Below are 13,681 nucleotides of genomic sequence, written 5' to 3' on the forward strand. Positions count from 1 at the left end.
TCATTCAGGCCCTTTAGCTGCCTCCCATGTGCACGTGTTTGACACCCTGTACAAACAGGGAATCTGTACAACATTTGATTGCGGTTGGTTCAACATATAAAATTTACATAATGGACAAACACACATACAAATAAACATTCAGCTATAGATATGAGATTATAATACTATATAGCACTTACAAAATCAGCATTGTCATAAAATGCTTTATAAATCAAACTGTTTAATTTATGTGTAGTGACTTAAATAGTTAGAATTCTCACAAAAACCTAAGAAAATAATTTTACATTGGGCATGTTAAAACAAACTCCATAATAAAGGGCAGAGTGGTGGCTCTGAAGCTAGGGATCTGCACCAGCAATTGGAATTGCTGGTTTGAATCCTGTAAATGCCAGAAGTGACACTACTCCATTGGGCCCTTGAGCAAGACCCTTAACCTTTAATTGCTTCATCTTGGGTATAATGATAAACTGCACCCAGTCAGGCAAGCAGGTCCTCCAACTTGAAGGGAAAACTTAGGGGTTGGTGGCATGACTGGCACTCCAGCCATGATGAAAAAAACCTCAGACTGTACCAGTGTGGTGCTGAGGTGTCACCTACTGCACGTGGGTCTCAGTCCAGATGGTTTGTAATGTGGTGGGTGCGGCCACACACTATCAGTGCATGCTCCCAACCTTTCCCCATAATAAAGTAATTTATAAACTGTCAATCAATTAATTTACTATATGCAGCACTGTTTACACTAAGTATGTATCTCTTTATCAGAAGTCAGTCAATTAGTATTTATAAACACCATCACGAATCATTGTCTAAAATGATACTTAGCGTTTTACTGTGATGAAATAATATACTAAGTTTTAATGTGGCTTCTTTCATGCTAGGCAGTATGAAAAAGTCACTTACAAACCAGTACAGCACTTTGTAATTGTGAGCCTTTCATGGTGAGCACTAGAACTTTTAAAAATAATCATCTTCTTCTTCTTCTTCTTCTTTTGGCTGCTCCTGTTAGGTGTTAACACAACGGATCATCTTCTTCCATACCTTTCTGTCCTCTGCATCTTGTTCTGTTACACCCATCACCTGCATGTCCGCTCTCACCATATCCATAAACCTTCTCTTAGGCCTCCCTCTTTATCTCTTGCCTGGCAGCTTTATCCTTAGCACCCTTCTCCCAACATACTCAGCATCTCTCCTCTGCACATGCCAAAACCAAAGCAATCTTGCCTGTCTGACTTTGTCTCCCAAACGTCCAATTTGAGCTGACCCTCTAATGTACTCATTTCTAATCCTATCCATCCTTGTCACAGCCAATGCAAATCTTAGCATCTTTAACTCTGCTATTTAAAAATAATTATCAGTCCTTTTAAATGATTTTCAGTGCCATTTAAAATAAAATACATGTACACAAACTACTCATTTTAGTTTAGAAGTCACAAACTCAGTTATTCAAAAGAGCAGGATTATCCTAAATTGCCTATAGCATCAGAATTATTATTTTTTGTGCTGCTCCGCAGACTGCAGGAACTGGAGGATCAGTATCGCAAAGAAAGAGAAGAGGCAAGCAATCTATTGGAACAGCAAAGACTGGTGGGTATAAGAAAATTTCATGGCTGCTTATCTAACCACGCCTAAGTGTATCATTATAAGCACACACTATCCCAATCCATGTGACAATCCATAACTGGGCAGTACTAAAGAGCATAAGTACAAAAGTAACTTGAAGGTTTATTTTCACAATCTACTTTTCATAGATAAATCTTATGGAAAGAATGAGTACAAGAAGAAGCACAAGCTGGGATCCATACTTCACATTTACATTTATTGAGTTTGTATAGCTTTCATTAGAAATACTCTACTCCTCCCATTGTTAAGTAACATGAAACAGGATTCTATGGTGGCACAAATTAAACAAACTTGTGCCCTTCTTCCAATATACAATGCTGTCTGACTACCACCCAAATCAGCTAAATTACTAGTAACATCTCTTTAGAAACAAAAGATTGGATTTTATCAACCTTGTACTTTTTTTATAATCTTCTCTCAGTTTGTAAGTAATGTGTGGAACAAAATAAATAAATAAATAAAATATTCACAACAATAGTGAGGGCATGAAGATTCTGCTGCAGACCACCTTTCCTCTGAATGTTAAATTTGATTTGTCTTATTATTGTGTAGGATTATGAAAGCAAACTGGAAGCTTTACAAAAGCAGGTTGACTCAAGATACTATCTTGAGACAAATGAAGAAGAGGAAGAGCCAGAAGAAGAAGGTAGGGAGAAACAAAGAAGATTATCTTTTTCTGTGTCCATCTTTACTTAGACATTTACACAACAAAACTGTTTCCATTTTCTATTTAAAATAATGATCTTCCATTTTTATTTGTTTGTATTTGAGTGCAAATTAATGTTTCATACAACATTATGAACTGAATGAACTACCTTGACATTTATTTAAATTTATTTTCTGTAATTAATTTCTAAAGTTCATTGTCATGAATGTTTGTACGTGAAAATGTCTCTCAAAGCAAACATACTGTAGATATTAAATGTTACACCATAATCATTAAACTACCTCTCCTGCAAGGCAGCATAGTATATCCTGTTTAAAATGCAGCACTATTAAAATGCCTGTCTCTGCAGGACCAACAACAGTATATTCAGCATATTTTTGGGACGCTGTATATATCCATACCTTATTAAAGTCATATCTTTATATATGCTTAAGTATAATTAGCTATTCAAAAGTTGAGATCTTCTGCATGCTCTTGCTAAAGCTAATCAGTATACCTGAATAGATTACACATTAATTACATATTAATAGATTAAATCTCAGAATTATTGCAACCCCAACACACTATAATAATGAATTTCAATATTTAATCTGCTATATATAGCACACAGTGGGCTTTAGACCTACTAGAAGTTGTCAAGCCAATTATGTCTTGAGTGTGCACACAAGTAACAGGTAGTATTGTTTTAGTAAAGTCAATAAAAAACTGGATAATAAAAGTAGGTCAAGAAGATATCTTGAGAAATCATTTGAAACAGGAGTATATGGAAATAAAGGCCAAATGAGAGAAAATCTTATTTATGGCTACATCAAACCTAAATTAGGTCCAATTAATAGAACAACACTTAGTACACAAGGAACTCTATTATAAGAATGTTGTTTAAGTACAATGTCAAAATATTACTAGGCAACTCATTATGTGTTACAAAAATTTCCTTTGGAAATAACATTTACTAGAACTTGTGAAAAAAGTTGTCTTAATTAGCATCCTTCTGTAATGCTATGTCCTTACATATTAATGTATCTTAAAGAATTGGGTTTTTTTCCACTTTACATATTTTCTTCATCCTGCAAAATATTTCCGTAATTTAATGTCTTTATTACAAACAACCAGCTATCTTGTAACAGCTCTAATATGTTGTTTAACTGCTGATGATATATAAACCTTTCTTATATATTGAGAATTATTACTTTAGTACTTGATACTTGATTTATTTTAAAGATTTTTTAATCTATTCATTATTTTTAATTATCTCTAAATCAAAAAGTTGCACAAGATGCATCTTCCAAATTACTTTCTTGCCTGCACTTAATTTTCTTAGATTAAATTATAATTTATTTCTTCCCTCACATATTTCTATAAATTCAATATATGTCTCAGTGGTGCAAATTGACCTGATTTATTTTCTAAAATTTTGCTTAACCTAACTAGCTCCCTATTTTTAGGGAAAGGTCTTGCTGCTGTACATTGAAAACCTTTCCTTTTGTGCTATACTTGACCTCATGTAATTGTCTGGTTTTGTAATCCCAGTATTCATAGGCAGTTTTTGTTTCTCCCAATGCCTACTGTTCATCCAGCAGCTTAATCAGCACCTGACACTTTAATGACAAAATCACAGATTATGCATAATTTTGTTTTCCCCATGTACTGATAACAAGCAAGGTTTAATTTTTTATCGCATCTTTCCTCTTAAAATTAATTGATATGTAAAAAGCCATGAGGGTGGCTTTAAAAATCAATTTAAATATAAATCTTGAGGTCTCAACCATAGTCACAGAGAGCTACCTGCTGGATTTGAATCCTTTGTCTCAAAATGTTTTGTCACTGTGCTTACTGCCAGAACAGTGTTTCCCAAAGTCATCAGATCCTAATCTATACTTTGTTATTCTGACAGTGCAATGGACAGAACGAGAGCTTGAGCTTGCCCTGTGGGCATTCCGCAAATGGAAATGCTATCAGTTTACTTCATTAAGGGATTTACTGTGGGGTAATGCTATCTTCCTTAAGGAGGCCAATGCCATCAGTGTTGAGCTCAAGAAGAAGGTGAGTCAATTTCTTTATTTAAAACTACACTGATACTTCGCTTAGTACATTATGTCTTCTTTGATTTCAACTGCCATGATCGCTTGAAGGTATTTGATCAAAACAATAAAGACATAATAGATACACCTAAAGGTTAAATTCATATAGACTGATTACATATAAAATAGCATCACCACTATAATTGGATTTTATTTGCATTTCAAACAGAATAAATAGGTAAAAACAACCTTTCATTGCTAATCTTAATTATCAGTTATTTAGGTTTGCCTTGTTGGAAGTTGATGCCGTGGTGCTGAGCACATACAGAGGCAATAATCTGAAGATAGACTTTTATCTAAATAAAATCAAGTAAACGTTTCTAGTAATGAATTAACACATTTCTCTGTACCACTTTAGTAGAACTAACAAGAAACTGTGCACAAACTGTATGCATGTGATTATGAAGGGAAAGTCTTTATCCTCAGTTTATAAGATGGATAGGAACATAATTATTGCAATGATATAAATGGCAGGAGAAATTTCCACAGAAGACTATAGAGGCATTGCCACCCTAATAATTGAACTTGATAAAATATATTTAATTAGTACAATAATTTGTTCATTTAAAATAATTCCATGGATTTTGAGCCTAAAAAGTCACTTTGATACAATAATTAATTAATTACAATTAATTAATTCATTACAAATTAAGATTTAAAATAAAAAATGAATATATAGTTTAAAGAGAGCCTGTGTGCTAAGGCAGTGTTTCAAAAACTCAGTCCACGTTACTTTCCCTTACAAATTGGAAATTACAGTCAGTGACAATGTTTCCTAAAAGATGTTCTGTTATTTCTTATCTATTCAAATTTTTGTGCTAATCTGCAAGAAGCTGTTTTACTAATACGTAATGTAAAAGAAAGAATAGTAAAGAATAGGAACAAATCTCTTATCATAAATAAATCACAAAAAGTAAATAATAAATTTCCCTATTAACAAATTACTGGAACAGAATATCTGCATGTTCAGTTTAACTGGGAGCCAAGTACAGACAGTAATTGCCGACTGTAATGTATTATATGGAAGAAAAACAGACAATAAAGAATTTGTTCAAGAAAAAGTCTAGTAAACATGAGTGTAAGTTGTTAAACTTTATATAGTATGTAATGAAAATTTAGGATATATCTGGTCTTAGAATTTTAGCCACCTTTCTGGTCACAGTGGGTGAAGGTTACTGTTTCACTTTTATACTTTAAAATTCTGCCTGAGTTCATGTCTGTTCACATGTCTGGATCAATTTGCACATATTACTCTTGGTGGCCTTTTCATCTGTCAAATTCATTTGACTACATATTTCCAGTTACCCTGTAATTATCTGAACATTTATTTGATGATTTCTCTATAACCTGGTGTTAGACACTTTACCAAGTGTTTGACATTGCTCCTCAAATGTTGATTAATTTTACCCACTTACTGAAAATGAGAAGGAATGATTTATCAGGGGTTTCCATTTCTGTTAACATTTTCTTCTCATGGATTCTTCTGTTGGACTAATTCTGTGTGTTACATCCAGGAAAAGTAAACAAAAATCCTTTTTTTGTCAAATGTTTTGCTAAATGTCTAAATATACTGTATATCATGATGCTGACATTATTTGCTAATTTTATCTTTTCTCTAGTAGTGATCACAAAATGAGAAGAAATAATAAGTGTACTTTAAGCACACAATGAATTATGACTTATTCAGTCACATGTCTGTCAATCACTCATCTTTACTTGAAAAATATATTCTGGCATGGATTGATTGTGCTAACATGATTATGCTTATTCCATCTATAAAGTCTGACTTCCTGTTACTGTGCTATACTGTTTAATACTGTGTAGTCATTGGCATAGTGTATTATTTGTTCAATGTTGTCAATGGATAAAAAATACAAACAGTATTCTGACATTTTGGAATTGCAATTTTGGGCAGTACAGTTTTAGTATAGACAAATCCTTTTATCAAAAACGTGGAGTTTTACAATAATTGACTATTATTTCTTTCCTTTTTTGCAGCCATTTCAACTGTTCTTAATAGATGTGTTTACCGTTGTTCATTATAGGTGCAGTTCCAGTTTGTATTGTTGACAGATACACTTTACTCACCTTTGCCACCTGATCTTTTACCTCCGGATGCTGCAAAAGACCGTGAAAAGCGACCTTTCCCTCGCACAATTGTTGCAGTTGAAGTGCAGGACCAGAAAAATGGAGCAACTCATTACTGGACACTAGAAAAACTCAGGTAAATACTAAAACTGAGTAATGTAGTTTGGGAAAGCACATTTCCTATTTGCCAGTTTTGATCCCTGGTTATTCTTTACCTTGTTTTCTTACCTACCTATTAAAGGGAATATACTGTAGTATATGTATCACAAATGAGGTAGGTCCATCTGCCTTCTTTATTTAAGTAATATACAACAAATCCAGCTGTATTATTTAGTCAAGTCAAGTCAAGTTGGTGAGCATGCCCTGGTACAGTGCATTGCTGCAACCACTACACGATGAAACAACTCGGGATCCCGTTTGGCAAACCCCCCCCCCCCCCCCAGGCGGACACGGTCAACACGATTGAATAATTTGTTACTCACTCATAGCGATCATAACACTTACTGGCTTGACGTCAACTTATAGGCACATATGCTTCACCTTCAGACTGCCCTTCTGCTAGTAAATACAATTCTGAAATGCTGTGGAGAACAGAGAATGAGTGATAGATATGTTATCTGTGGTCCCACAGGACTTAGGTCAGGTGTTTTTCAGTGGAATGGTAAATTAATTCAAGAACAAGTAGGCCATTTCTTAAGCCTTGTAGGGACGGGGGTATATATTTTTCCATTCTAAGATGAACAAGTACATTGTCCCTTTCAATGCTTTTCTCTAGTTATATGACTAACATCCTGGTTGTGAACTTAGCAGCGAGATGATCACCATACTAACAGGTTATCGAAAAATTCTGTATAGCATAGAAATAAAACATCCTGCTTTGGCATAAGAAATAAACACAAGTTTCTTATTGTAAATAATAAAACTAAGATAATTTAATATAAAATGGATTAATGTAATGCACCAAAACTAAGTAGAAGTAGTGAATTAAAAAGTATATTTCCCATATTATGCGCAGACAGCGCCTGGACCTGATGAGAGAGATGTATGACCGTGCTGCTGAAGTTCCCAGCTGTGCTGTTGATGACTGTGATAATGTGATGACAGGAGGAGACCCTTTCTATGACCGCTTCCCATGGTTCCGGCTTGTTGGCAGGTATGTGATGCCACTAGCATTTTGAGACATTTTTGGAAAGTCAGAGAATGCAGATTAAAAAGGAAAAGTAGCAGTCAAGAAAGCAAACAGAGAGAGAGAAACAAGAAAATATTTTGTGTAATGAATGTCAGGAAATTTAAGCTGGCAATAAGAATTAGCAATGCAAAAATAGAAGGTGAACGCAGCACAAGAGAGTCAATTATGAGTCTTTATTGACCAGGACATTGTTGCATTCTATTTGTAATATAATTCAGTTAACTAAGCAAATAGTTATTTTGAAGATAAAATATATTTGGTATCAATGTGCATTTTTGCCTGTGCAAGTTTTTGTCTAGTGAACAGACTACAGAAAAGTGTTATTAGTTATTAGGATATTTATATAATGTTTTTATGCTTCTCATATAGAAGTATGTTATTAGCTGTAGTAGCCTTATGTTAGTGAAAGAATGTGTACTTGACGTTATTCTCAGATATGTACAATTTCAGATAAATGTTCTGAATTTTTAATTAATCTCCTCTTCTGTTTATCACCTGCATATTCGTTTATTTGTGTATTTATTTATTTTTTATTTAGCAGGTTGTACTATGTGTATGTGCTTTCTGTAACCTTCCATTAAAACCACTCACAGCACTGACCTTGTTTGACTTCAGTTTCAGCCTTTTCTGTATATTGTGCTTCCTTTAAATTTTTACATATTAATTAAATGTTTTAAGTTGTTAATATATGCATTCATTAAGACAAAAGATTCTGAAAATGTTAATTCCATTTATGGTACTTGATTACATGATCTATACAGTATTTAATTTAAATATACATTTTTTCTGAGAACCACAGTTGGTAGTGCCAACAAATAGAGAAGGTTCTTTTTGTTCATTTTTCATTCATTTACAGGATTTTGTAAAAAACCACAGGGTGTTTCTCAACAGCAGAACAAAATGTTAAAGTGAATTTAGTTAAGTTACCGTTAAGTTTTATAGAGCACTTTGTACCTTCGATTAATACGGGGAGCATACCTTCTTTCATTTCCTATTCTGAGTCTATACTGAATATCCCGAAAACAAAGATAATTTACTGTAATCAAACCAAGTCTAGTAAATAAAAATAAAAAATAACTGAAATTTTTGAAATGGTAGTTATTTGTTCATAACTGTGATATCTGTAACATATGCCTCTTGCCACTATCTGTCTTATTAGGCAAGGCTGTATTTAGTAATTTTCTAAAAGAAAAAATAACACACAACTAACTGAGCAGGCTACATATAATTGCAGCCAGTGCAGACAAACATAAAAGGACAGACTTAAAACTTACCAAATATGTTTATTCCAAAGGCGAAGGAGGCAAAGCACCCATTCAACTGAAACTAGACAGTTCTTTTGAATTTTAGAAATAAGTTTGTTTCATCAAAATACAACTGGAAATATTTAATTTTAAGAAAATTGTTCTTGGCTGCTTTTCCATCTACAATGAGTAACATGGACAGAACTTTCTTGTAAACGGGATGCAACATAGCCAATTAAAATATTCTGTAGAACTAAATCATGAGTAACCTGTAAACTATGTGGCTGTTGATAAAAAAACAGAATCAAATAAAAATGCAATGTATAGTTTGTGGAAGAACTTTTGTTAAAACCTGACTGAATATGCAATAACATTCTCTGCTAAGAACCAAACATATTCTGTAATATGGATTTCACACCTTAACTCTTTCCCCATTCTCTGCAGTTGTAAGGCACAAGTGAAAATGTGCCTGTTTAAATAAAATTACAAAATATGTCATTAGCAAAGCAATTGTCTATGGGTAAATGGCAGCATGACACAATTGATAAAAAATCTAACCTTGATATCAACATAGTAAAACTTGCAGTTTAACAAAGCCTTCATGTGTAATAAGGCTAATAGCGCCTGCTAATCTCTCCACCTATTGACATGGAATTTTAAGGGAATGGTGCACTAAACAACCAAGCTAAATAAAACAATCCAAGTTTATACAGGTAGTAGGTAGAAATGGAGACAGGAATTCTGTCAACTGAAGTTTTATGTAGTTTTATTTTTACAACCAGAAATTTCCTTGTACCTTTCTGAATGTGCAAAAATAAGGTGTTTCAAAGAAAAATTTTCAAACAATATTTTGGTTTGGTGTGTACAGAAGCAATATTTTTTTCCCATGGCATATCAATTGCAAATGTTGAAATGGTTCACCATTTAATTTTAAGTGCTATTTTTTCAGTACTAGCTCTAAAACTACATTAAAGATGTACCATATAAATAATTAAATCACAATATACTGTAAAAAAACAGGGATTACGTTTCACTATATAATGATACATCATACTCTAACTCTTTACAAATACTGAGGTAAGAATAAACCAAAAAATATATTGCTGTAAATTGTAATTTCCTACATTTCATTCATGAACCATGCAACAATAAAATTTACTGTTATGCTAATAAAACATCAACAGACTAGACAAACAACACTACAATAGATTAAATAATTACACAGCTGTACTAAATATACAGAATGTATACAATTTTAGATAGCAGGCTAAAAATACTAAAGAAATGCAAGTCCTTTATTTTGATAGATTGGCAACGGTAGCTATATTACTCCATAACCATGCATGCTGCAAACTAAAGAATAGACATAAATGGGCAGGCAGTCTTATTACATGAAACAGCCCTTCTCTTCAGTCAGTTAGTATCTTAGTCAGTCAAAAGCATAGACTTTAATAAATATCTATCATTTAAGAACAGAAGGGCATCTTTAATGTTCAATTAATACAATGCATTTATGAGCCAGGAAAAAAAAATATACATATATATATATATATATATATACTGTATAAAAGTTCTCTGAAATGAGGGAATCTACCTTCATTCACTCTTTTTTTGCTTATTTTGTACAAAACTGTTACAATTTCAAAAATCATTTTTTTTGACTAATGACACATAACTGATGTTTTATAAATATTTTTAATATACCTTACACTGGATTTCTTTAATATTAGCAGTCAAAATATTAAGAATATTAAATAGTGTTTCTTTATTTAAGCATCAGCTTTGTACCATTTCTGTTAACTGTTTCATTGTATATGTTAAGATAACATGTCAAGGACATGGGATTTTGAACAGAAAAACAGATGTTTCTTGTGCAAAGAGCTTGAAGCAAGAATTAATGGAATATTTGACTTGGAGATAAGAAAAGAAATGACAGCTTTGGGAAGTAATTTTAGATTATATTTAAAAAACTTCTTAGTCCCAAACCAGAAACAGGCTGTATTTATTTTTTTTTACAATACTAGGGGGTTCCATCCCCTGCTCGCTTCGTTCGCGCACCTCCGTGTTTGGTTTACCGGATATACAATTTAAAGAGATTGTTATTTTCATGGGAATTGCTACATATGCATTATTTTCACTTTCACTTTAAAAACTTTTGTAAAAACAATACTTGTCCTTTATTTCCAGCCCCGGGTGTGGTTACATCTTTTTCTCGCAGGATGTATAACGCTGCTCGCGTTGTGAAGGGGGGGCGGCTGAACGCACGCTAAGGAGATGCCGTCGGATCATCTGCTGTCTTTCTGCTGCTGGTGAGCTGCTTGTTCTGCTTGTCGCATGTCGTTTTTTTTAAGACCTGGGAGCACATGATGCGTGTGTGCCAAAAACAATCCAACAACTGCTAGGTTAGATGTCCGTGGACTTGTTTTAAATGATGGCTCATTGCCTTGTCTTGCGTGATGTTATAAAAACAATACTTGTCCTTTATTTCCAGCCCCGGGCATGGTTAAATCTCTTTCACACAGGATGTATAACACTGCTCGCGTTGTGAAGGGGGGCAGGTGCTGTTGCACTGCCCGTTGATCATTTTAAAGCCTGTACAGTCGCTGTCCTTTTTGCCACTTCGTGTCTCTGCTGCTCGCGTTGTGAAGAGGGGGGGTTAGAGTGGCTGAACGCACGCAAGCAGAAGTGTTCGGATCATCTGCTGCGAGCTGCGTGTTTTGCTTGTCGCTTTGCATTGTTTTAAGAGCTGGGAGCAAGTTAAAGTGCCTCTCGCGGTAATCGGATATACAATTTTAAAAGCTTTTATTTTTCTTTGGAATTGTTTCAATTTCACTTTTTGCACTTTTACTTTAAAGCTTCATTAAAAACAATATTTGGAATTACCTTTTCTTTAAGATTGCATTAAATTTTAAGTCCGTTTTTGGAGACACCATGTGACAACGCAACTTATTACTGCCCGTGAGTGTATATTGTTTCTGTTTCTCTAATAAATAATCTAATTTTTCTAAAGTTTGTCCCTGTGATTTGTTAATTGTCATAGCAAAAGCTATTCTCACGGGAAACTGTAAACATTTTAATATGAATGGCATATCAAGATCTCCTTTGGTTTCTAATAAGGGTGTAACGGTACACTAAAATGTAATTTCGGTTCGGTTCACTTTCTTGAGGTACTCGGTTCGGTTAATTTTCGGTACAAAAAAGGCAGGAAAAAAATGACTTTAAATGCTTTTATTTAAAAAAAAAATACAAATAATAGAATTTGTATAAATAAATTAAAGCGACCCATTTGGGTGATATTTCAAATAAATTAGACTCTGAGTTTTTAAAACTATTGTAACAATTTAAATAAACAAGTAACAAATGTAAACTTTGAACATGTAGCCGCAACAGCCTGAATATGACAAATAAAACTATTCAAGCTTAAAGTTTTTGAATAGAAAGATTAATTTATCCACATTTTCTGCAGAAAGCACAGATCTGGTTGCAGTGACAATATCTCCAGCAGTGGAGAAGACCCGTTCACTAGCAACAGAGGTAGCTGGAATACAGAGGTAACGCTTTGCGAGTTTTGCTATGTGTGGGTATGTAGCCTCATTGCCTTTCCACCAAAGAAGAGGATCAGCTTCAAGGGAAAGGCACCCTGAAGCTCTGTACTAACTGACCTCTTCTTGGACCTGCTCCAAAAGGGTTGGTTTACTACTTCCCCCCTGTCTCTGGAAAAGTTCAAAAGAAAAAGTAATATTTTGGGGCTAATTAATAATGTAATTAAAAATAAAAAGGGTATTAGATCATAATTTAATACCTCTTCTTCTGTGGTTGTCATCATTTCTGTTATGATGTCGCTGAATATCTTCTGTCTCTCATCATCTTCTATGTGAGGCAAGGCTTTGAATCAGGGGTCCAGGGCTGTGCATTTGTTCAAAAAGTCATAGCACACAGAGTATCTTTCTTGCAGGCTTCTTGTGACTGCTAGCTTGACCTCTCTCACAGCAGAACTGTCTTCTTGTTTTGGTGCCATAGAGTGGAGAACGGTAGTTTTCAAGGGGATTATCATGGACACAGACGCTCTGGATTCAGTGCTCATCAGGGTTGTGATTGTTTTTAGAGGTTTAAGTGCTTCAATCACTTCCTCTGCCATTGCCACTTCTTCGTCATTGAGTGTGTATATATCTTTGTTCTTGAGAGGTTTCTCAGTTAGTGCTGAATATATAGCTGCCTGTTGTTCAAGGTATCTCTGAAGCATGTCATAACTTGAATTCCATCGTGTGGGGACATCTTGAATGAGAGAATGCTTTGGAATATTCAGCATTTCTTGTTTGCTTTCCAGGATGTGCGCTGCTGTGGTGCTTTTGTGAAAAAATGTCACAATCTTTCTTACTTTTCCCAATAATCTAGATATCTGGTTGATGCTTGTTACTTTTTGAGAGGCTAGATTAATGGTGTGTGCAAAACAACCAATCTGAGGGCCCAGTCCTGCTTCTTTTACAGCACTGACAATGTTTTAGCATTGTCTGTGGTTACAGGAATTGTGGTCCCAGGTCTCTCAGCTTCCATTCATTCACAGCCTCCTTCAGGTGCTCTGCAAGATTTGTGCTAGTGTGCTGTTCATAAACAGGTCTCGTTTGCAGAACGTGATTCCTCATCTCCCTTTGTGGCGAAATGTAGTGGACAGTTACTGTTAAATAGCTCTCTGTTGCGCGTGAAGTCCAACTATCTGTCGTAAGTGAAAGAGAGGGCACCCGCGATAGCTCGCTGACGACATCACTTCTAGTTTTTTCATAAAGTGCTGGTA

General features: G+C 34.4%; 1 protein-coding gene across 21 annotated transcripts in view; it reads left to right on the forward strand.

Annotated features, from left to right (window-relative positions):
- kif1aa (kinesin family member 1Aa) overlaps positions 1-13,681 on the forward strand; it is a 247,128-nt gene that overhangs the window by 115,968 nt on the left and 117,479 nt on the right. For 13 of the 21 annotated variants that reach the window (XM_039762408.1, XM_039762499.1, XM_039762434.1 and 10 more), the window contains 5 exons: positions 1,512-1,584; positions 2,173-2,266; positions 4,182-4,330; positions 6,414-6,592; positions 7,472-7,609. In XM_039762408.1, the coding sequence (XP_039618342.1) occupies positions 1,512-1,584; positions 2,173-2,266; positions 4,182-4,330; positions 6,414-6,592; positions 7,472-7,609 (633 nt within the window). Of the gene's footprint in view, positions 1-1,511; positions 1,585-2,172; positions 2,267-4,181; positions 4,331-6,413; positions 6,593-7,471; positions 7,610-8,183; positions 8,199-13,681 lie in introns of all 21 variants that reach the window. The other 8 variants (XM_039762404.1, XM_039762412.1, XM_039762416.1 and 5 more) reach the window with 1 other exon arrangement.

The sequence above is a fragment of the Polypterus senegalus genome, chromosome 1 (assembly GCF_016835505.1).
Source record: "Polypterus senegalus isolate Bchr_013 chromosome 1, ASM1683550v1, whole genome shotgun sequence".
Lineage (NCBI taxonomy): Eukaryota > Metazoa > Chordata > Cladistia > Polypteriformes > Polypteridae > Polypterus > Polypterus senegalus.